At 37.7% G+C, this 26,095-nt stretch overlaps 1 protein-coding gene and 2 long non-coding RNA genes across 3 annotated transcripts in view; 2 read left to right on the top strand and 1 right to left on the bottom strand.

Moving 5' to 3' along the window:
* The window catches only part of LOC139461080 (uncharacterized), a 70,149-nt gene that overhangs the window by 9,453 nt on the left and 34,601 nt on the right, over positions 1-26,095 (top strand). Inside the window, exon 3 of the mRNA XM_071242597.1 lies at positions 1,055-1,363. Coding sequence (XP_071098698.1) covers positions 1,055-1,363 — 309 coding nt within the window. The remainder of the gene's footprint in view (positions 1-1,054; positions 1,364-26,095) is intronic.
* On the bottom strand, positions 17,150-19,113 carry LOC139460627 (uncharacterized). Its single transcript, XR_011652816.1, has 3 exons — positions 18,895-19,113; positions 18,372-18,430; positions 17,150-17,224 (listed from the first exon to the last, which is right to left on the bottom strand). It is a non-coding gene; the product is annotated as an uncharacterized lncRNA (long non-coding RNA).
* Positions 19,260-24,099, top strand: LOC139461101 (uncharacterized). Its single transcript, XR_011652876.1, has 3 exons — positions 19,260-19,487; positions 19,741-19,824; positions 23,790-24,099. It is a non-coding gene; the product is annotated as an uncharacterized lncRNA (long non-coding RNA).

Here is a 26,095-nt window from a genome sequence, read left to right as displayed (position 1 = left end):
AACACGATTTCTTTCAAAAGGAAGATTTTTGTAGGGAGTTCTTTTCATCTTTGATCAGGACCAATAATCTGAACTTGGAAGTAAGTAAGAAAAAAGGTCATGAAATATAGAAATAACATTTTGTAAAGACAATGTGTAATGTAAAGGCTATGTTCACGTGACCCTTTGTGTCCATTGCGTTCAAATGCATACTGTGAGTACATTTTTTAGCAGAGTCCCTATCAAAACCAAAACTCACTCACTCCCAAATACGTTTCACACTTTCCTCATCTTGCGTGTGAGGTGAGAGGTACGCACTTGTCCCCTTATATACCCAAATTAGCTTTCGGAACATTCCATAACATCCTTGATTAGTCTAACGGTACTAGAACATTACAGATTATAGATTACACTTGTCCACACAAACATCTAAATATGACCACTGCTTACATTAAAATAGTACTACATTCCTGACAACTAATGTTCCTTTTACTGAATCTCAGCAGAAACAATGCAATACAATTGCAATAATTTACATTGCCATAAAACAATATGTATAAGAATTCTTGTTACGAATATTTTTTTTCAGAATAATAACCTGGTGGCACTTGACAGCGAAGACAACAATGTAGACACCATGTTGCATGTTGTGTCAAGATGTAAAAATACGACAGCTATCCAAGTTCTTCTGGAATATGGTTCAGATGTGAACAAGGGTAATAGGCGGGGTAAAACAGCCTTCCATAATTTGTGTGAAGGCGAAGGTGTCGATGCAAGTGCTCTAAAGCTGATGCTCAAACATGGCGCGGATGTCAACAAGGTGAGCGGGGATGGCGGAACAGTTCTTACTGTCTGTGTACTGCAAGTACTGTCGATGTTGGAACTGTGGAGCTGATGATCAAGAACAACATTGATCTGAATTGGGCTGACGGGATGGGATATACAGCTCTTCACTATTTGTGTGCACGTAAGGATGCAGATACATCTGTCTTTCACCTGATGATTAAACATGGCGCTGATGTCAACACAGTGGGTGTGGATGGCAAGTCCGCACTTCATGTCTTGTGTGGAGAAGGGGATGTTAACGTAAGTAATGTGGCCCTACTGATCAAACATGATGCTGATGTCAACAATGCTGACGAGGATGGCGTGACATCACTTTCATGTCTGTGTACTAGAGATGATGTCAATGAAAGTGCTGTCAAACTGTTCTTACAAAACGGAGCTGATGTCAACAAGACTGACGTGGATGGCGTGACAGCACTTCGCCACCTGTGTGTCAGGGATGATGTCAATGAAATCGCTGTTAAACTGTTGTTACAAAACGGAGTGGATGTCAACAAGGATGGCGTGGAGGGTGTGACAGCACTTCACTATCTGTCTGGTGGAGATGATAGTACTGCCTAACTGTTGATCCATCGTGATCCTGTTGACATGACGGAAGATGATGAGAGTAGAACACATCAACGGTGTATTTGTATCTGCTGATGATGTAGCTGCAGTAGGAACGCAATCCGTCAACACGTTCTTGTTGTCAACAAAAATGATTAAATCCCTAGTGGTGGGTAGGCAATGATCAAAATATGTTTAACCCAACTAGTGATTCAATCATGTGTTTATATGGACATGTGTAGCAAGGGAAGGCTTAGTGAGATTACGTACACGAAGCTGAGGGTCGTTTGCCGTGGGTTGCGCCCCAGTGTCGGTGGAGGAAGGGATTCTGGTGGTTGAGGGCACTGGAGCCAGGAATAGCGTTCCTTTTGCCTCACGTCCGAAAGTACAGTGTGGCTCAAACAATACAAAATGTATTAATATCGTTAATATATAACCGACCCTTGGAAAAAAGGATTTCCCGTTACAGTAAAACAATTCCCGCAATATTTTGTCATAATGATCTTTTGAGGAAGGGACGTACCAGTACCTATTGGTTCAGTTTGTTCCCTTTTAAGCTCTCATTACTTAGAATATGGACGCGAAACACACAGAGACAGAAGTGAGAATGAGCATGATAGAATGTTAGTTCAATGTTTGAGGAGAAATAAGCATATTTAGACAACACTGTACCATCTCATTCGGTGTGGTTGCTGCTGTTTGTTTAACAACTCGAACACATCCCCGAGGGTGATCTTTTTATTCAATTCGAATTGGTGTGTTCATTTGTTTTAAATTAGTATCTAAGTTCATATGGTATTCGTCAAAACCATGCAAGGAATTAGGTTTATGTTACTGTGAGGAATCACGAGTCAGTGTCTGCCAATAACGTGTCTGCCGTGCCGTGGCCAGCTCGATCACCAGATCTGTCACCCATAGAACATCTCTGGGACCAGCTGGGGCGTCGTCGTCGGAAACGTCAACATCCTCCCTTCACGAGACAAGCGTTGATCGTTGCCCTCCGTGAGGAACGGAATCGGATACCTGCAGTCAATGTGAGGACGCTTGTCTACTCAGTTCGACGCCGCATTCGAAGATGCATTGCCGCTCATGGAGGTCATATCCCGTATTTAACGGTCTGGGCCGTCGTCACCTTGAAGTTGTAACCAATGTTACTGATCGAATACTGGACGAATGACCCCTTGTCAAGAAATGTCCCTGTTGGAGGTCAATGACTTTGTTGTTGAATTAGTAAATTGGCATTTTACTGTTCTGAATGATGAATTTCTACAATACAATTGTTATTGCTGCTTCAAATTGTGTTGGTCATATTTTATCCCAGAAATATCGTTGGTAACGTTTCTTTTGGCCGTCAGTTTATATCTGTATACCCATATTCCAAGATCTTTCAAGAAGAATTTGAAAACCTCTACAGGGAATCCACCAATACCTGGGCTTTTGTAATTTTTCATAGATTTTACGGCCTTTGTTATTTCATTCATGTTAATTATCTCTTCTAAATGATCAAACTGTGATTTAATAAGTTTTGGTGTGTTAAGTTTGTGTAATATCTTTTTGGATTCATTAGTTATTTCTCCACTTAAAGAGTATAGTTTCTCATCAACATGTCTTTGCTTAGTTAAGATGGATTGTCCATCGGTTATCAAGTCCCTTTTTCAGTTATAATACTGTTAATTAGTTTACTAGTATAGTTCCTGTTTTCAAGGTGACAAAAATATGTTCATGGTTTTTCTCCTTACTCGTACCACCGGATTCTGTTTCTTACTGATTTTTAGTTTTAAGTTTAGATCTTCAGTTGTTCTTGCTTCATCTTTGGAATATTTACTGTTTGAATATTCTAGCTTTGTTTCTTCTAGTGTATCTTTCACTGTGTAGATATATTCATTGTTAAACAGTAAAGATTTATTCAACTTCCAGAAGCCCCTACCTCTTTCTTTGCTTAGTGTATTTGGAAAAGTCAATGTTATTGTAGATTGATCCGATTTGTATCCTGGTATAATTGTAGAATCAATATTTATATTTATAACCTCACCAGTAATTTGTTTGTGTACATGTGTTATTATCAGTTATCGTCACGATATGGCTGAAATACTGCCGATGTGACGTTAAACTTTAACTCACTCACTCACTATTATCAGTTAGAATAAGATCATGAACTGAGTTGCCATTTCAATTTAAATATTACTGTGAAAACATGAAACCTTTTGCCTGGTGTACAACAAAGACAAAATAAGATTGTTTTGCATTGCAGCAACACTTCTGATACTTCTATTTCTCTCTGTGTCTTCCTGTAGATTTTGAGTGTGAAAGGGACGCTTTCTTCTGTTAATTTGTTTTGTGTTACCTTATTTGTTTCAATCAGTATATGTGCTTGTACTAAGACCATATCTTTAATAAATACTTCTTACCTAACTCTTTTCTTCATCGTGTTTCACTTTATTTAGACCTTTAATCTTTAACTTAACGTTTTAGCATACATTGGGATAAATCAGAGAGATGGCATGTCCGTTCAAGGATGTCGTCGCTACAACCCATCCCAGAGAAGAAAACGAAGAAGAAATGCACATACAAACAACCGTAGTATCGACTCGATCCGTTTCTTGACTACAGTGACAGTCTACAGCAATAGAAGGATGTACATTCGCATCTATTTGACATATCTTTATAATAACCTTTCTGTGATCGGGAAATTGATCAGTGATGACTGCCACTTGTAATAGCCACAGGTTCCTTAAAATCTGCGGACATATCTCCCCTCACGTTTATTGTGTCGGCCTTTTTGGCGTCCTGTACTTGATGTAAATGTATTACGACGCGCTGTCGTTGTGACGGAATGATTGAGGCACTTCTCAACAGACTTTTCTCATCTAATGAGGATATTATTTAAGTACATTCTTTGTACAAACACTACAAAAGTTATTCCTATTGAGCATGTTGAGCATACATAAGCTCATGTCACCTCTCGTTTTGAGGAACTATATTATTCCGCGATACAGGTAGTTGTTGCATGGCTGTCAATGTAAACATAAAGTCACACGTACTAAATATAATTGTGTATAGATCAAGGTCTACGTACTTTGAGGTAAATATTGATATAAAAATTATATGAATGTGGTTGTCGCCAGCTCCGACGTTCATACAGTTTGGCCCTCACTCGAAGAAGGGTAATGCTCCAATGAAGTCACACAAAGTGAAAGTCAATACTTAAGTGAATATTGCACCTTATGCCTTTGTTGTATATATAAATATATAACACCGTAAAAGGGACAAATCACGAAACACTAAAACTCATTCTGGACTCGACAAGATAGTGGTTTATAGTGTGATCAGGAATGCAATGTTGCCAGCCAGCTATGACATATAGTACAGATAGCGAGCTATGGCATATAGTACAGTTAGTTAGCTATGGAATATATTACATACATTTAGTCAGCTATGACATATAGTATAGTAAGCCACCTATGGCATATAGCACAGTTAGTTAGCTATGACATATATTACATACATTTAGTCAGCTATGGCATTTAGTACAGTTAGTCAGCTATGGCATATAGTGCTGTTAGTTAGCTATGGCATATATTACATACATTTAGTCAGCTATGGCATATAGTATAGCTAGCCACCTATGGCATATAGCACAGTTAGTCAGCTATGACATATATAACATACATTTAGTCAGCTATAGCATATAGTACAGTTAGCCAGCTATGGCATATAGTACACACAGTTACCCAGCTATGACATATAGTACAGTTAGTCAGCTATGACATATAGTACAGTTACCCAGCTATGACATATAGTACAGTTAGCCAGCTATGGCATATAGTACAGTTACCCAGCTATGACATATAGTACAGTTAGTCAGCTATGGCATATAGTACAGTTAGTAAGCTATGACATATACTAGAGTTAGACAGCTATGGCATATAGTACAGGTGATCAGTTATGGCCTATAGTACAGCTAGTCAGCTATGGCATATGGTATATACAGTGAGTGAGTATTGTTTTACGCTGCTTTGAGCAATATTCCAGCAATATCACAGCGGGGGACACCACAAATGGGCTTCGCACATTGTACCCATGTCGGGATTCGAACCCGGTTCCTTGGCGTGACGAGCGAACGCTTTAACCACTAGGCTACCCGACTGCCCCGTACATACAGTTAATCAGCTATTGCATATAGTACGTACAGTTAGTCAGCTATGGCATATAGCTCAGTTAGTCAGCTATGACATTTAGTACAGTTAGTAACCATCCGATCCAATTTAATTTAGTCATGGCAAGCAAGTATGTTTTTATGTCCAATGCACAAATACTCTGCATAAATAGAAACGCATAAGTGATGTGAGATGTATATTTTATATATCATATAAATAATAAACAGATGGTAATCGATCGTTCCAAAAAAATCGATCTCAATGACTCAGGTTCACTATGGTACATATAGGACAGAACATGTTCAAGGTGAAGGTTGTCTGTGGTCAATATCCTGTATGGCCACCATTAGACTCCAAATCTGTGTCCTCCTCGCATGAAGTAATCAAATCCCGAATTGTGGCCTGGGGAATGTTCACCCACTCTTCCTGCACTGCTTGTGCCATCCGTCGGAGGTTCTGCGGCTGTTGCTGGCGTGCTCGCAGTCGCAGTCGTTGATCCCGTGCATGCCATAAATGTTCAAAAAGGTTTAAATCTGGAGACCCGGAGGGCCATGGCAGGACCTGGATGTCGTGATTCCTCAAAAAGGCTGTTGTCAGATTTGCCGAGTGAGGTCAGGCGTTGTCGTGATGGAAAATGACGTCAGCTTTGAATAATGGGGAGGACGTGTGGCTGAAAAATCTCACCCGTGTAACGTTGTGCCGTTTAATTCCCTTGAACTTGCACCCAGTCTGTTCTACCAGTGTACTGACGTAGCTGTAAGAATCTGCCCTGTTCTGTAGAAGTGATTCGTGGTCGACCAGATCTGGGAAGGTCACGTGTCGTCCAGTGTGTCTAATAACTGTTCCACAGTCTTGGAATGGAGCTTGGTGTTACGTGAAAAAACATGGCTATAGCCGAAAATGACTCGCCTGCTTGCAGTCGGCCGATAGCGTTGTTGCATTGGCCTCCCTCAGTCGTTGTATGTTTTCGCGTTTTCGCTGTTCACTTGCTGTGATTCTGCTGGCATGCAAATGAAAACCCAACGTTTTTATAGCCCAGCACGTGCTGCTGCACGTGCATGTCATGTTGGCGTGTTTTGACGCCAGGCTCTTAAGTGGTTGTTTTTCTGTGTGTGATTTTTCTATCTTTTCACCAAATTTCTGCTGTTCAACGTACCTCATTTCTTCCACGCAAATAAATCCGATTCAATGCAGAAATGACGAATTCGTTGTTGGTATTAATTTTATATTGATATCAGCAACAAAGATATTTACGATTTTACAACTTTTGCGGTTTTTTTAACAGAGTATGAGTCATTGTGACCCTGTTCTATCAGGATTCACGTGTAGGTTCAGATCAAGTCGGGAGAGGACTAAACGTCATCATGAACAACGCACTGGTTGTCTAACTGGTATCAAGAACGTTGATTTTAAAACAGCGTCTGTGGCATGGGATACAATATCTGTAACTCCACTCCAGCCTTGTGTGTGGTATTACAAAGATCACCCACAAATCTAATCACTGACGTCACTCTGGAGAAACGTCAAGGAGGTGAGATTGTCTCGCGCTAGTGTCCGTGTTGTGCCAGGCGAGCTTGGAGTCCAATATCGAACTGAGGCCGAAAGAGTAATGTCAGCAGATACCAAGGCTATTGGTCAGATATTGCCGAGGGAAGATATGGTAATATATGAGTGATGATATCTGTTTCACTTAACTCCTAGTAGACGTATTTTAAGCTCATTATATACTCAAAGCCTCTACATGAACTTAACAGTAGTGTTGAGATAGAAAGCTAGGCTCGGAATGATCATACTTCAGGTATTCATCGTAAATACTATATTGTCAAAAGGACGATTCAGAAATAGCTCGTACATTTTATTAATATTATGGCCTACATGCCTCTTCAGTTGACGTATAGATAAAGCTTGGGTCAGCACAATTAAAAAATCTAGGCGCCCGACAGGTTACTGTGGAATGTAAACCTGCAATTAGCCTCGGGGTTATGTTCAACACTCGTAATTCAACAACCCATACCAAGAAAATCTCCAAATATTACAACAACCCCAACAACCCCAACAACCCCAACAACCCCTGCTTATCGCAACACCAGCGACTGACGGGATGGGTAGTCAGGGTCGCTGACTTGGCTGATGCATGTCATCGTATCCCTATTGAGTAGATCGATGCTCAAGATGTCAATCTCTGGATTGCCTGGACGAGACTCGATGTTGTACAGACCGCCGTCATATTGCTGGAATATTGCCTTGAACAACAGACAGACAAACAAACAACAAACTCTGGCTGGTGAACTTGAGCTGCATTATAGTGATGAGAAGAACGATCCATGCACAGTCCTTTTTCTATGCCATTTTGTGATCATCATCATCATCATCATCATCATCATCATCATCATCATCACCAGGAGAAGAAGAAGTCAATGCACGCTGTGAGTGTTTTATGCCAGTCCGTAGTGGAAAGATGTGTGATGAGCTGGAGGTGAGATGGGGTTTAACGTCGGGCTCAAGATTATTGCACACAATTAGCGACGTGCGTGCGTGCGTGCGTGCGTGCGGACTTATGCCAATTTTATAGTGTTAGCCTACTGAGATATCATGCCGCAGTTTAAAATGAATAACCCACTCAGACATAGTATACTGACTCCGAGCCGGCCAGTCCTTGGTTAAGCCCCTTAATGCCGAGCGCCAGACAGAGTAACAACAAGTACATGTTTTAACGTGGTATGACGAGGTCTACGAGGTCGGGGATCGAATACTGGATTTTCCGCTCTCCGGGAGGACGCTCTACCAATACACCATGGAGGTTGTCCGCAGTATAAAGACAGTCACTGGGAGTCAAGTTTAATCCTCATATTACTTTTGGTATTTGTTACTTTTATAGTTACTGTGTTTTACCAGTTTTTAATTAACCGTTTATACCTATCTGTCGTTATTAGTCTTTAGCACTTATGATATAATGAGGAAGCTTACAAATCTTATAGGAGTGGGGAACCTCCCATACAAATGTGGATATGAGCACAATATAAATAATGATATTGAATTCATTATCAATTGTTCACAAAAAGAAGCATTTGGACTGAGCAACATGTGTGTTTTGTGGCAGGCGGTCAGAGGGAGACAACTTGTGTTCCTCAATACACTCAAATATCTACAGCAAATTGACCAAGTTGAAGATACTCACATTGATTTTACACAAATGCTAAGATAATTCAAACCACAGATAAACTTGGCAAACTTTGTCTTTACTTGATATTGAATTCAACAGGCAAATGAGTTATTCGATACACGTCAAACGACATGGAAAAAACAGTAGCTGTTCAACCGACCGAATCGCAGGTGAAACAGGGCATCTGAAAATAACACACCCATAGAATTCCTGGGTGTAATACAATACAATGAGTCCTGTAATCAGTCCCGACAACACTTCAGAGGAATGTCACTATCACACAACACATAATGCAGCGTTATTGAAGTCTCAAAGCCCTGTAAAGAGTCCTGAATTGATTTCACCTTGCTTTGGTGTTGTCGTTTAGTTAGAGCTAAACCTTAGGTGGAAGTCGGACTGCAGGTGAAATGGATCTGAATTGCGATTACTATTGAGGTAGGTTTTTTTAAAACATAGTTTAAATGGGTTATATGAGGGGATTTCTACTTCACCCGTCTAATGTTCAACGTTACGTGGAACAAGGTGGTGATATAAGATTTAACATCGTGTCCAAGATTATTGCACTTATATAGCGACGTGCATGCACGTGTGTGTGTGTGTGTGTGTGTGTGTGTGTAGCTACTTGTACTTGTCCGGACTGATGCCGATTTATAGTGCTAGCTCACGGAGATTCCATGCCGCAGTTTAACATGATTACCCCACTCAGACACAGTATACTGACTCCGAGCCGACCAGTCCTTGTTTTAGCCCCTTCATGCCAAGCGCCATCTTTTAACGATTGCGACCATGTCTTCATTATGTTAAAATTGTTATAAAATTGTACAATTGGACTTCAAGCTAAAACAAATGTAGCTACGTTGAAACTACATGTAGAAGGAACCAGTTTATTGCGTCGTCTTAATGTTGCGTGATCCCCTACTGTTACTATTGCAAACGTGTGCACGCTGGCCTTTTCACAGCTCACATTGATATCCAGATCACAGTTATTTATCCTTCAGCGTGTCAAAGGAAGGATCACGATTGTTGTCGTTAACTTACTGTTCGGGTTTCGAGAACATCCGGGTTAGTTGGTACAGTGTCACATTCAAATTTGGAAAAAATTGGGTGATTTGTTTCATTTTATCTTCCCCATTGTACACGTACCCATATCTAGGTTGTAGGCTCGCCAAGCTGGCTACATCATATGCAAGCATTGAGTATATACAGCGGTAAGGCGATGCAGTAGGCGAAATGTAAAGGTAAAGTAGCCTAAATGTTGTGAATTTTGAAAGCGACTCATGTAAGTATTTATCAGGTATATAACTGAGAGAAGTGAGAATTTTTTTTCAAGAACTTTTAAAAGAAACAGGCACTGATAAATTCAGTCACTTTCAAATTTGGAAAAATTGGCTGATCTTTTTCAATTTATCTTCCCTTCACTAACCCGCTAGATGCGCTGACCCGGACGGTCCAACATTAAACTGGGTGCGCATGTGGTATGCGCAATACGAGCGGTACATGTTACTATGACACCTATAGACGGTTAACCAGTATAGCTTTCACTTCTTTCGGCAATGTTCACGCTGGTGTATAGGCAGTATATCTTTTCGCCTAAACAATGATCTATCTTTTGTCATGTCCGGAAATAGATGTTCCATGATTCATTGATACATAAGGGATGACCACGGCTGATTATATTGTACAGTTAACCACTTGATAGCCGTTCGAAGCGAGGGGGTGAGATCAGCTGATCGTTAATGCCAGGTCGCTTTGTAGACGTTTTGCAATCGGTACTGAAAGTGTTGCCCTTGAAGTTTGAATATCACACTTTTGAAAAGGAAGTAGATTTTCATTGTACACGTACCAAATCTAGGTTGTAGTATCGCCAAGCAGGCTACATCATATGCATGCATATCAGTATGTACAGCGGTGAGGCGATGCAGTAGGCGAAATGTGAAGGTCTCATGCAACAAAAAGATGCCAGTAGCCTAAATGTTGTGAATTTTGAAAGCGACACATGCAAGTATTGATCAGGTAAATAACTGAGAGAAGTGAGAAATGTTTTCAAGAACTTTTAAAAGAAACTAGATATCATGATATAATGTTCAAAATAAAGAAATGGAAATCACTGAAATCTATCACTCATATTTAAGGGTTAATTAGTGCATATTGTATAAAAAGATTTTATGGATGAAGCGTGTCTGTTTGTTGCCAAATACAACCATGATTATATTTCAATATGATAAGTAAAAGATATATTTTTATGGTCTTTTCTAAATTTAAAAAAATAGAAATATATATGTTTTTCAGACACAGAAGACCCTATATATAAGTTTAAATACATATTCAAGGGTACGTATAACAACTGAATTTTTTCATCTTATTAATTAAAACAATATATTCATACTAATTTTAAATCTCTATAATTATGTTTGTATGAATATTGCAGTGTCTACATCCAGTTTGCCTTGACAATCATCAGATGATTGTAATATAGGTAAAGCACATTCTAAATTTTTAATAGAGTTTTGTTTTTTATGTTTCCTTATTCGAGACTGATGTTTCATATTCCCACGTAAACAAATTATTAATATTACCTTTTTTCTCTTTACACTTTTTTTCTTTTTTTTCTTCTCTTTATTGATATCTGCATTGCACAATGACTGTTATTACTTTATTTGCTATCTTTGTATACTTGTGCATGTATGCTAGTATTAGATTACACATGCATGCATGTTTAACAGTCATTATCTGTTGCTATATAGATAAGTAGCATAAAAAGGGCTCAAGTATTCTTTCATGTTTGAAGAACCAATCAATTCATTGTGGAAACATTTCATTACTTACATAAGTTCATTTGACCTTCGTTATATCAAAATAGATCCAAATAAAAATGAGGACATTAAATTAAGGAGACTAATTCATTTCCGTCTCATTCATCTGTCTGATTATTGACACTTACTGAAACATATATAAATATAATCTGTTATATGCAAATACAAATAACTTAAATAAATGCATTTATCTACATGAAATGAAAGTGGGGCCAATTTGCATTGATGTCATCATCCATTTTTTATTATAAACATTCTAAAATCATATTTGCTATTTGATTATTATATCTAATAAACAGACTTAATATGACAGGTGTCTTGAAGAACTATTGAATGATAATCAGGATTTATAGCCACAGAAGGATAGTGTAGCACTGTATGGGTTGTAAGGGGAATAATTTGTCAACAAAATAATAAATATTATGGTACTAAAACAAGAAGATATACCTATGATTGGCCTACCTTTAGAATACAGTACCACAAATTATTCAAACACGTGACAATACCCTATGACGTAATTTGTAGTATTTTGTTGCCAGTCACACTGGCGAAACAATGCCCTGTGACGTCAGGGGTCACCGTGTGTACATAAACTCCCCCCAGTGATCTGTCATCTCTACACGAAATGTCATTGAATACGCAAAGTGGTGTGGAAAGTTTTGAATATTTGTTTACTAAATATAGCCTGCGGCGGCGCATTTTATAGCAAGCGCTAGTTTACGAAAGCACTTTTCTTATATGTATTTTTTATTTCGTTTTTCTCCTAATTCAAGAGGCTAAAATGGTTATAAATGGGACGACTGTGCCAAATGGCATCGGTATCATTTGTAAGTGTCCGTAGACCAAAGCCACGAGACACCATGCCTACCTGTAATCTTCCTAAGTGTCCATCACCTATTCGACCCTTTTCGTTTAGTTCTGTAATGTCGTAGGCATGTCTAGGTAAATTTGCACAGTATGGACGTAGCTCAGTCGGTTAGCTGTCAGGCTAACAATACGAAGGCCGCGAGTTCGCGTCCGACGGATTCTCACAAAAACTGGTTGCTTGTCTTTGAGACATGTGACCTACAGCAGAGACCGTCCTCACGAGAAGTTGTGGTACTGTATTCCAAAGGTGCTCCACAAGTCTCTGTAATACTACTACTTTCAGAGCATGAGTATCAGAATTCTGTAAGAAATCAATAAATTAACACCTGTCATGACTCAAAGCACATTTAATGGTGGGACACATTATTATAAGGGGCAGAAAAATATGAGTAATTATTTTATTTTAAAGTATGATGACTGGTATGTATGTAACAACTGAGTAACTGATTGATAAATGCATGGTAGATTTTCATTTGGCATATTTCTAAAACATAATGTAAGAATAAAATAATATAAATCAGATGTAAGAGGAAGTTTTGATATAACGGTAACATTTAAAATGAGTTGTTTTATTCTGAACGTTATTTCATCTTCAATTATTTCTAAACGCACATATGTAGGCCCGTGCAAGATGTCTGTGTGCTGCAAATGTAAGGCGTATCGCCAATTTTATTACATTGAAGACCATGGTATCATGAAACCTTTGTGAAGATTTGAATACTTAAATGCGTTGAATTGTCGTTGGAAATAACACAAAGGCTGATAAATAAAATAAGTTTGCATTATTTCATATTGTATTTGAGTCCTTTGTTTATTCGTGAAATATATTGGCTATATAGATAACAAAACATATTTTTCAAGCTTACATTGTCATTATAACACGCACGTTGGTGCGCTAATACCTGGACATGTTTTGTTTTGAGTGTTTCCAGGTATAATGTTGGTGTTTCCTCTGTAAACTTGACTTTGGACATAAACACAAAAAACAAGCAGTATTGTTAAACTGACCCCGTATACATACGGTACGTCAGACTTGAACACGCATCTTAAAGGGTGAACGCCTGCTGTTCGATCAAACGTCTCGTCTAGTCATTGTCAATAACGTCCCCTACTTTCGTCCTTGACCTTGTACGCGATGTGTTCACATTAAAAAGGGAAAATAGTGAAATATCTTTTTGCACATTATTTCAATTCTAATAGCTATAGTGTGGTTACACTACACTTATTGATTATAACATTTATTTGGTTTTAAAAATGCCTTTGCATGGCACACGAATGCTATTTCTGTTCGGGAAGTCATGGCATCTTTTATCATTAGAACAAAACGTCTACATGTAGGACAAATGTAGAATTAAACGGAATGCCACTCAAATAGTTGCGCCATAAACAGTGTGACCTGACAATGTGATGATGAATTCTGTGTCACTTCTCCATGCTGTTCTTATTGTCAGCAGCTGGGAAATCCCCGTGACGTCATGGGAAACACCAATCTCTAACACAAATGAGTTCTCTGTCAGAGTTACGATAGGAATCGTAACCTTGTACGATCTGCGACAGATTTAAGGTAGTTTCGAAAATGTATCTTATCTTAAACTTAAGATATCTTATCTTTGAATGTAAGTTGTTAAGATTAATCGTAGCTGAGATTGTTTCGAAAATCTAGACCCAGTGTCAGAAACTTTTCAAACACGTCACCATACCCTATGATGTAATTTGTAGTCACACTGGCGAAACACTGCCTAGTGCCCAGTGCCCAGGGGTCTTCCAGTATGCATAAGCTCCTCCAATTTGATCTATCATATCTATATGCAATGTCATTGAATAAGCCCAGCGATATTGAGAGTTTTTAATGTTTGTTTACTAAATATGGGCTGTGGCAGCGCATTTTATAGCAGGCGGTAGTTTACGAAAGCACCTTTATAATCAATATACTTCTTATGTCGTATTTTTCGTAATTCGAGTGGCTAAAATGATTATGAATGGGAACTTATATACATAAATATGTTTTTCGATTCATTAATTTCCATTATTATGCACAGGAATGCAGTATATATAATTAGGTCTATTACACAGCAAAAAAAGTGTAGGTTTCCGTCTTCCGGAAACCTTCCGGATACCTTCCCATTTTGGATCCGGCCCGGATACCTTCCGGAAACCTTCCGGAAACCTTCCAAAAAAAATGTCAAAATTTGGGGGGTGCATTTTGTTCACTTAAGTGTGAAACACATAAAAAAAATAACTTGAAAATACCAAGCAATTTGAAGGTTGTTGAAGGCATCTGGAAGGTTTCCGGAAGGTTTCCGGAAGGTATCCGGATGCAAATTTTCTTCATGACTTGCTTCTGGTAAATAATGTTAGCCTGTGCATTACAGATACCTGTTGTAATATCTTGTGTTATTTTAATGGTAAATATCCTCCTAAAACATTTTTGGAGAAGAAAATTGTTCAATTTCATATTTTGTCCTTTTCGGATGTTAATGGTATTTAATGAACAAACATCAGTTCTTGTATAATGATATCCTTAAATTTCATGTCCAGACTTCCAGTTTGTACTGAGAAAAAGAAAAAGTCATTGACAATGTGCTCACTTGGGCCTTTGGTCCTAGTGAGATGATAATAAGACTATTTGTAACGGTACATGTACTTGTTATATCCAAAATACTAACTTCATTGACATTTGCCTCACCCTAGTTTTATGGTACTACAGTAAGCTCTTCCTCAGTTACTGTGAATTATTTTATTAAAAGGGATTGACAGTTCATTTGACACTGGAGTTGTAACCACTGCACATATATGTGTATTCAAATAATATAACAACGATGTGCTTAATACTTCACAAATATCTCCAGAAATAGGCATTTTAGTTATAATTGCAGAAATACTTTATGAATGACCCCTTCACTGTTGCCTTGATCTTACACTTCAACCCCTCATGAGTTATCACTTTTGAGTGTGAATTTGACCTTTAATATCAGTGATAAATATTTCAAAAACATTTCAAAGAGCTATCCAGCACATAAACCAAATATGCAGTCCTTTGGTAGAATTCAACATATCATTGACCAAAATATGGAAGTAATGTAACCAGTATATGTATAAGAGTTACTAAGACTTCTGTAGAAAAGGCAATTTAAGGGAAAATGTAGTATATATAGATCACACACTACCTTTTTCCAACTTCGACCCCTGCCCAAAGGAAGAGTTAGACCACAAACAAACTTTTTGTCTGGTTGTGACTTTAACCTTCATCAGACGTTTTCAGAGCAAAGGAAACATGTGTTATTTATATGGGATGCCCAAGCAATGCATGGTTTCATAAGATAAGTGTGGCTATTAAACTGAGGCAAAATCATGAAACATCCCCATTTACACGGCTGGCAAATGAAACATAAGCAACAATCAAATTATCAATTTCTTTTATTCATATGCCTATAGTATATCGCACATTGAACAGTGTTCACTTGATGGTTCCTGATGAAGTATGCAATTTCATCCTATTCTTCAATACTCATAACAGAGTGTGATAACTGTTCGCTTGACAGTACCTACGGATTATGTTCACCAGTTCAGATAACTTACTTTCCCTCAATCCTCCTTTTCTTTCTATATTGACATGGATGAACAGGAACCAGGATGAGGGGATACCAGTTAGACTCTATCTCTGCTGCATTGTGTTAGTAGAATTGTGAACTTTCCATTTGGTGTTTGGGTCCACATTTAAAGACAATAAGTCCCATTTATCATTCCTTTCAAGTGTTTACAAGAATTTCCTGAATGTCCTGGAAGAATTCCACTCCAGCTTGGCATTGGTTGGTCTTCTCACATTAGCCAGACCAGCCTTTGTGTGTCCCAGTACCATTTGGCATACAATTTCTCTGTCGGCCTCCATTGAAATAACAGGACCCTCATCATCGCTGTCTGCAAATCACCTCTGATATCTGAAGGGGTGCAGCCTGTTTAGGACTCCCTTGTCTGGTCCTTCCAGACTGTCAACCTGGAGTACTCATCCAGGGATCTCAAGCAGGACTGCAGCATTATGTAAAAAGATTTTAGCAATCAAAAAGAATTGTTGCCACATGTACTAACAGATAGAAGGCAGCAAAATCACTTAAGTTGTCATATGTGAGTCTTGTTATATGCTAAACATTTAAGATAATCACATCTCAAATCTCAACCAGACAAACCAGTGACTAATGTTATGAACTCGGTCCAGACAAACCGATGATAACTATTATGGACAATATCCCACATCACTGTGGTATGATTACATGTGATCAATGAGCCTACTCAATCACAACCTTATCTATTAATTAGGCTTGGAATGCTGGGAATCTTTTTAAGAGATGTCATTTAGTGATTGTTTCAAATCATCAACATGGAAAAATATATATTCACAATCCTTGTCATATAGCCAAACTATTGCTGGATGCAGTGTTAAATAAATGATTTGGCTTTAACACTGCTTTGAACAGTATTCCAGACATATCACCGCATGTTAGTTTGATGTGGGAAGAAAGTCCTAAGTGATGCAGGTCTTTGATGAATCCCACGAGTATGTGTATAATGCTGACAAACCTAGCAACATAATCGGGGAGAACCAGGATTTGAACACATGACTATAGGTTTCTGCTAAGCCCAAGAGATGCAACTCTGCACAGAAAATTGTAGTGCCTTAGATAATAGGACATCCGTGCCTACAGCGATAAGGAACAAACTGAAGACATATTTGCAAAATAACCATATGAACCAAACAGAATAATTTCAAAATATTTACCACTCACTGTTGCTCTTCTATGGTCTTTCTTTGCATTGATGCTGCACGGATGACTGTCTCTTTTATTCATCCGGACATTCTACAAACATAAGTAGCATTCACATCACAGAAATGTCCAAACTGTACATGTTGTACATTTGATTCAAATGAAAAGACCCCGGTTGTGCTTCCAACTTAGAACTACCCTAATCATAATAATTCATGTCAAACATTCAGAGATGACATTTATCCCCATATCTAACAAATGTTAAAACAATATTTTGACAACAAAGTCAGGGTCATTCAACACATACATTACATAGGAAATAACTTGTTCAACAATGCAGAGAGATCCTCACCGAGGTGAATATCATTCCATGAATTATTGTCACATTTTCTTGAAATGCAGATTAATGCAATGCAGTATTTACTTTTATTTCTAGGCTATTTGTTTGGCTTTTCCATGGCACTGTTTTGACAAAGATCTAACCTTGATATGACACTTTGTTCAGAAATGATATAAATAAGAGAATACTTTATTATTCCAGAGAAAATTTGGGTTACATTGTAAAAGCACAGAGAAACAAGTATAAGATTCATGACTTAAGTTAAATACACTCGACCCGTGAAGATTCCGGGGTAGACTAGGTCTTCAGCAACCCATGCTTGCCGTAAAAGGCCATTATGCTTGTTGTAAAAGGCGACTAACGGGATCGGGTGGTCAGACTCTCTGACTTGGTTGATGCATGTCATTGATCTAAATTCCGTGGCTCGATGCTCATGATATGCATCACTGGGTTGTCTGGTCCAGACTCGATTATTTACAGACCGCCGTCATATAGCTGAGTGCGGCGTTAAACAACAAACCAACCTAAATACACTCATACATACACACACAAACCCAACATCCAAACACCAGGGTTAGAAATTGGCACTAGTCATTTTGACATTTTAAAGGTTTTGCTATATGCTATCATTTTAGGACTAGTGGACTGAAAGTGTTAGTTTCTACCGCTGTAAACACTAATCAACTAATGAATTGAGTGGTCAGACTAGGTTGTCATCATACTCTGGGGGCATGGATCTTTGCTGAAAATAACAATCACTAGATTGCCTGGTCCATGTTCAATTATTTACAGGCTGCCATCACAGAGCTGGACTATTGTGAGTGTGATGTTTCACATTACATTGAAATATACCATGATGAATACATGTAGTTTGTATTTATCACAAACAAAAATACTCACTCAATACTTGGTATCCTCCCTGAGGATGTCTGTGAACCTGCCCACAAACCCTGAACATGCTGAAACAGAAAACAACTAACTTGTCTTTATCCTTTCAATGTTTCAGTGTGAATTTGTTAAAGATTGATAAGCTGTCATTATTCATTGTAATCCATATCTCACTTTCAGGTGGTAACACATGATTGGAATAGAATGCCACGTTTTGTTTGACATGCACTTTGCCAGATTTATACCCTTGGTAACTAACCCTCATCATCAAATCCCAGCGTCATGTTGAGAATAAGGACATGACCCTTAAAAGTCCTGCACCTGTAGCTCTTATGCAATCCCAAATAGAAATACCATGTCACAACAAACACTTGATCATAATAATAACAAAGGGTTTCCGAAAACAACAAAACTAAAAGGCCCTTGACGTTTACAGTAGTAACATGGAGATCAGGAAAATATCTAAATCAATCCATTCCATAAGATCTCTGTATAGAAATCAAGGAACATTATGTCTCGAAGCCCTGCTACGTACCTGGCATCTGCAAGCTGCTCTTCCTTCCTTCGGCTGTCAATCGAGTTTTCGAAATACTTGACGTCCTCGTTGTGGATGGCTCAGGTGAATTTCGACCGGGATTTCCGAGTTAGAGGTGATTGAGAACAATGTATCAATACACGAGGTAAGCATATCGCAATCAAGCATCACGGTGTACATCGATTACACGAGGTTTGAGTGTTTGTTTACATTTGTGTTCCAAAATGGCGCCCTCGGCCATACAGGGAATTATGGGTAGACTTGCTTGTCCCGGAATAACACGAGTTGGTCACGAATGACGAGCGGTCATTTCTGCAGCAGTTACGGAAAGAGATGAGGTTGGCCGATTACGGTTCATACAGGCCATATTGGGAGCCGCGGGGATTTCGACAGTGTGTATTAGGAAGTATATCTATGTGGTGTATGGAATATGCGTTTGCCTACCATGCCAGGCAGTGTGACAAGGGATATCCCAGCGGATGTAATATTCCTACAGCAGAAATGTTTCACAACCTCGATTGCAGGGAGCTGAAGACGTGACATATTCAGACAGAGACCATAATACATAGACTGTTATATGGTCTCTGATTCAGGTAAGGAATATGTTAATAATATTGATCACGTGTAAAGTTATTCATCTTCTGTAAGCCACTTATTCTGTTTTATATATGTTAGTAAATGTGTCATTTAATTTTTGTAGGACAAGCAATCTACCTAACTTATGTTAATCCTTGCTAATGTATATGATGTAGAAATATGTTTGCTTATATATATTCCTTTATCTAGATACTCTATAGTGACTCATTTATTTAGTTCATACCGTACCGACTAAACTTACTTTTGCAGGTGTGAATAATTGCAAGAACAAATTAAATGACAGGAGTTTTGCAACAGTGAACATTGTGAAGTGGAAGATAAGACATTTTAAAGGTATTGATATTTTCACTTGAACTTGTTGAAGAATACCGTGATGACAACTTTATCATGTTGGGAATTTTGGCGGTGGGGTAGCCTAGTGGTTGAAGTGCTGAAGACCAAGGTTCGATTCTTTACATGGGTACAATGTGTGAAGTCTATGTCAGGTGTCCCTTGCTGTGGTATTGCTAAATACAGCGTAAAACCATACCCACTCATTTGGGGATTCCGGGTTGGAATTGGTCCCCATCAACCTATGCTAGTTGTAAGAGAGGGTTATACTATAAAGGGAAATAGTACCTCGCATACTATTGCCTGGTGAAAACAGCACCTTGTTATTTTTTTTACCTTGGGTCTGAATATGCCCGAATACATGAAATTAAACTTGCATGGTCACTTGTAAACACAAATAACTGAGAAATGTTCAAAAAGGTTTACATTAAAAACTAGCATCTACTTGCCGACTCTGATTTGGAGATGCAACTAAACTTATTGTGAAAATATAATATGCTTTGATTTCTTTGAAGTAAAATAAATGCAATTAAACTTGCAAACAAAAATAATTGTTAAATGTTTGTCACCTAAAAATAGTTTACATTAGAAATTAGCCTCTGCTCAAATTTACTCATGATTCTGATTGGGAGGTGCAACTAAACTTATCATTGAAAGATCACATGCTTTGAAGTTTTAAGTAGCTTTACTCAGATTAGCTCAATGTCAAGCTGAACCTGAGTCTGGCGAAAATGTCAAGAAACTGGACAACAGGTATACTATATATGTCATATTTATTTTAGTAAGTAGGAAATAAATAGTAATTTTATAGAAATTTCATTTATATATATTTCGGCCAGGAATCAACATGTCTCTCCAGATAACAGACAACAATTAGTGACCCTTTTTGCCAAATCAAGGTGCTGTTTTCGTTGGAGAAATCAGTGACATTTTGCTGAGGTGCCGTTTTAGCCTCACCCATAAGAGATAACCTAATAGATCAGGTGATCAGGCTCAGTGACCTGGTTCATGGCATCTGACAGTGACCATCTAACAGTGTGGATTGATGTTCACAATATTAATCACTGGATTGTCTAGAATTTTGGGCCTACCTTTAGAATACAGTACCTAACTTTTCAAACAGGTCACAGTACCCTGTGATGTAATTCGTAGTATTCTGTTGCCTGGCACACTGGCAAAACAATGCCTTGTGATGTCAGGGGTCATTGGATGTGCATATATATGCTCTTTTCGGTGGTCTATCGTCTCCACACGCTATGTTGTTGCATGAGTTAAAATTATTTGTTTACTAAATATTGTTTTAAACATTTATATTTGAACTGGATGGAAAAACAAGCAAAAACTTATTTGAATACCGCTCCAGAATTAGAATATAATATGATATGACAAAAGTACAGTCAAGGAATACAATTATATACATGTTCTTATTATAGAAACTACGTTGTCGGCGCTGTCAGGTCGCATTTTTAGTAGTAATAGTGTACTGCAATATACGGCAAGGAATAGTATTATAAATTTAAGATGCTATGTACAATCACAAAACCTATTGGATAGCTGAATGTAGTCTTCTACTGATTTAAGAATTTCTAAGTTTATTTTTGACGTCCTTTCAGGATTACCTAATAGAATTGAATTTAGATCATATCCCTTAACATAATAGTACATATTCTGTCTTAAATCATTGTAATTTGGACATATGAGAAAGAAGTGAAGTGCATCTTCAGTGTGATGGCCACAGCTACATGCAGGATTTATTGTGATAACATGCTTTGAAGTAAAATATATGGAATTAAACACACATCGTCTCATACAAACACAAATGCATGTAGTTGTTAAACGTTGAAACAAGTTTACCTTCGAAATTAGTCCCCTACTCCAATTTACTCACCGACTCTGATTGGCAGACACAGCTCACTTGTTGTGAATGTATTTTTCACTTTAAAGTTTAAAGTACTCAATGTCAAGCTGAAACTGTATTTAAGAATCCTAACATAGTGCAATTTTTCACAATGGCCTTTCGATGTGTCATTTGAACATGTTGAAAGGTTTTACAAGGGATATTTGTAACCCAATACTTTCCGTAACGGGCGACAATGCTCGTCTAAAGAGTTGACTAACGCCATCAGGTGGCGATCAGGCTCGGTGACTTGGTTGATGCATGTCATTGATCCCAATTGTGTGGGTCGATGCTCATGATGTCAATCACTGGACTGTCTGGTCCAGACTAGATTATTTACATATAGCCGGAATATTGCTTGAGTGCGGCATAAAACAGCAAACCAAATCATAAGTGTGGGATGAATGATTTTGAAATTAGCAAGTTTAATGTGACCTTCAATCACTACAACCTGATCTGAGTCTTGAAAAGATATGACTTTGATTCAGTGAAAATTTGCATCATGATAGTTTCAACTGTAGATTCAGTTAATCTGTTTGTTGTACAGTTTCTGTATATCAATATATATGTTGTTCAAATAAGCTTTGCCTCTTCACCAACCCTATTCCTCTTTTGGAATAAATAGTGTCTAATAATTCAAACACCATCACCATCATCCTAGTGAACACAACAAAGAAATGCACATCGAAAACGTCTTTATTATTATTTCTGATCTCTGATAAATTAGAAAAAAGCATGTTACATAGTAAATTGACTCGATAAGTTGAATAGCAGTTGTAAAGGCACAACTGACTAAGCCGTCACTACTCAATTAAGTAATTAACAGACAATTGCAAGTACTAATACCCACCCGAGAGACACAGACTTTGACCACTCTGTGCAGATGCATATCAATGCATAAAGAACATTGGGTAGATGATTCAACAATGCCACACAAGTCAAAGTTGGGTTTCACTGTATTTAGAAACAGACGATGGATCCAAAACTTTATAACAGTAATTATGATTAATTTAAACTTTGCCAGGCCAATATTTTGGCAGATTTGCATGTAATTGTTAATCTTCATTTAGTTAATTTTCAAAAAAGATAGGATGAATGATAAAATATGATAATGAGTCATGAATATTTGAATTCAGATCAGAACAAACAGGGAGGGTCACCCCAAAATGTGAGAGTCTCTAGGGGAGACTTTTGACAAAATGGACAATGAAATATAAAGTGCTTTGCATTTTCTTTCAGGGAGGGTTGTGTCAAAAATGAATGAGAACATACCGGTAATACATGACCGGCCCCTTTAATGTAATATACATAGTTTTTAGTTGATGGTTCAGGTTGTACTTTTCAGTTGAATTTCTTATCACTGTCTATGATGGACTACCAATTAACGGTAGATATTTAATATCCATAATAACTTAGATAAATGCTTCTACAGTCTCATCCTAATTTGTCAAAATTTGAATTTCAATATAGCTTCCATTAATGAATTAATGAATTTGGTGAGAATATCTATTGTCTGAATTCCTAATATACTTTCTTTTGTATTTGGTGTGCAAGGGTAGCCTAGTGGGTGAAACAGTCTCTGAAACCCGGGTTCAATTCACCACATGGGTAAAATGTGTGAAGCCCATAGCTGGAATATTGCTAACAAGCTGCATGAAACTATACCAACTCACTCGCTCATTATGTTGTATTTTGAGATCACTTACATGACATGTGTTTTGATAATTATGAATAGTTGCATTTATGTATTTATGTATAAGAACCCCTGTAACTTAGTTTTGCATAGTCTTGTTTACCCTTCCTTACATTTTGATGTAATGCAAACATTCAAGCAAAATTCAGGTGAACCTTGTGGTATTGTTTTAGAAGACCGGATACATTTTTGTATTTTCTGAACACTTTTCTGTTTGCAATGGCTTATTTACATGTTCAAAGATTGGTTAAATATCAGTTGCAAGATAAATTGTCAATACCTCACTGTTTGAGAAAACAACTTAAAACATTTGTAAATATGTGTGTGTTTCATAACTTTTGACTAACAAGTTTCTAAAGATGTTATGAAATGTTTCAGGTACCTGGATTTCACAATCTGACACCAGCTACATGCTCACACAATTCAGACAAGGGACTCGCCGGAAGATGAACAGTACTCCTGATAACAACCAACAGATTCACCTCAGAAAGTGATGATTCTGAATGAATTTATGCCAAAGCACTGTGACTATGTCCAGGTTGTGTACACCGATGCTGACCATACAAATCTGAATGACTTTTGTGGTTTTCTGCAGAAACATAATTGACTTTAGATATTCTTCTTCAATAAAATTCTTCTGAGATTTGACTAATTTGTTTATTTAAAAAATGGCATTGAAGCGTCTGTTCTGTAAGGCCTTGCAAACACCACTGGTTACTTTATGCTAGTTCCTCTTCTTGCTTGATTTCAATTTGTGATATGTACCAATGAAATGCCATATAATCAATAAATAAGATTTTTTTCCCAAAACATGATTTGTTTTGCTTCATTAGCATAAAGATATATAATACTGATCAGCCATAACATAGGTGCTGAACAAATATGAAATGTACTAATGCCCTGAATGTTTTCCTACTATAAATACTTAACAAAAGTTGTAGTTCCACCTTAGTAGACAAATGACATTGATATTTTTTCTGTACTTTATTTAGGTGTTTTCTATGGATGCCATTAGTCTTATGCACCAATTTGGGACAATTGTATTCTGTTTTATATTCCCATGAAACTACACTGTCCCGATATAACAAGTACTGATACCGTTCCAAACTAATCTGTTAATCTCACCAGGGCCAAATGCCAAAGCACATAGCCAATGACTTTCCATTTTTTTCTGAGTGAGAATGCTGTTTTGCCACTTTTAGCAATATTGCAACAATATCATGGTGGCGGACACCAGCAATAAGCTTCACACATTGGACCCATGTCGCAAAACAACTTGTGAACAATGCATGCCCACATATCTCAGTTTGAGGAGGATATTTACCATTAAAATAACACAGAATATTACAACAGGTACCTGTAACTTTTTCTTTTTCTCAGTACAAACTGGAAGTCTGGACATGAAATTTAAGGATATCATTATACAAGAACTGATGTTTGTTCATTAAATACCATTAACATCCGAAAAGGACAAAATATGAAATTGAACAATTTTCTTCTCCAAAAATGTTTTAGGAGGATATTTACCACTAAAATAACACAGAATATTACAACAGGTATCTGTAATGCACAGGCTAACATTATTTACCAGAAGCAAGTCATGAAGAAAATTTGCATCCGGATACCTTCCGGAAACCTTCCGGAAACCTTCCAGATGCCTTCAACAACCTTCAAATTGCTTGGTGTTTCCAAGTTAATTTTTTTATGTGTTTCACACTTTAGTGAACAAAATGCACCCCCCAAATTTTGACATTTTTTTTGGAAGGTTTCCGGAAGGTTTCCGGAAGGTATCCGGGCCGGATCCAATATGGGAAGGTATCCGGAAGGTTTCCGGAAGGTATCCGGGCCGGATCCAAAATGGGAAGGTTTCCGTCTTCCGGAAACCTTCCGGATACCTTCCCATTTTGGATCCGGCCCGGATACCTTCCGGAAACCTTCCGGAAACCTTCCAAAAAAAATGTCAAAATTTGGGGGGTGCATTTTGTTCACTTAAGTGTGAAACACATAAAAAAAATAACTTGAAAATACCAAGCAATTTGAAGGTTGTTGAAGGCATCTGGAAGGTTTCCGGAAGGTTTCCGGAAGGTATCCGGATGCAAATTTTCTTCATGACTTGCTTCTGGTAAATAATGTTAGCCTGTGCATTACAGATACCTGTTGTAATATCTTGTGTTATTTTAATGGTAAATATCCTCCTAAAACATTTTTGAGAAGAAAATTGTTCAATTTCATATTTTGTCCTTTTCGGATGTTAATGGTATTTAATGAACAAACATCAGTTCTTGTATAATGATATCCTTAAATTTCATGTCCAGACTTCCAGTTTGTACTGAGAAAAAGAAAAAGTCATTGACAATGTGCTCACTTGGGCCTTTGGTCCTAGTGAGATGATAATAAGACTATTTGTAACGGTACATGTACTTGTTATATCCAAAATACTAACTTCATTGACATTTGCCTCACCCTAGTTTTATGGTACTACAGTAAGCTCTTCCTCAGTTACTGTGAATTATTTTATTAAAAGGGATTGACAGTTCATTTGACACTGGAGTTGTAACCACTGCACATATATGTGTATTCAAATAATATAACAACGATGTGCTTAATACTTCACAAATATCTCCAGAAATAGGCATTTTAGTTATAATTGCAGAAATACTTTATGAATGACCCCTTCACTGTTG

The sequence above is a fragment of the Haliotis cracherodii genome, unplaced genomic scaffold (assembly GCF_022045235.1).
Source record: "Haliotis cracherodii isolate W230 unplaced genomic scaffold, xgHalCrac1.p SCAF_14, whole genome shotgun sequence".
Taxonomy (NCBI): Eukaryota; Metazoa; Mollusca; class Gastropoda; order Lepetellida; family Haliotidae; genus Haliotis; species Haliotis cracherodii.
This window is presented reverse-complemented; position numbering and strand designations above follow the sequence as displayed.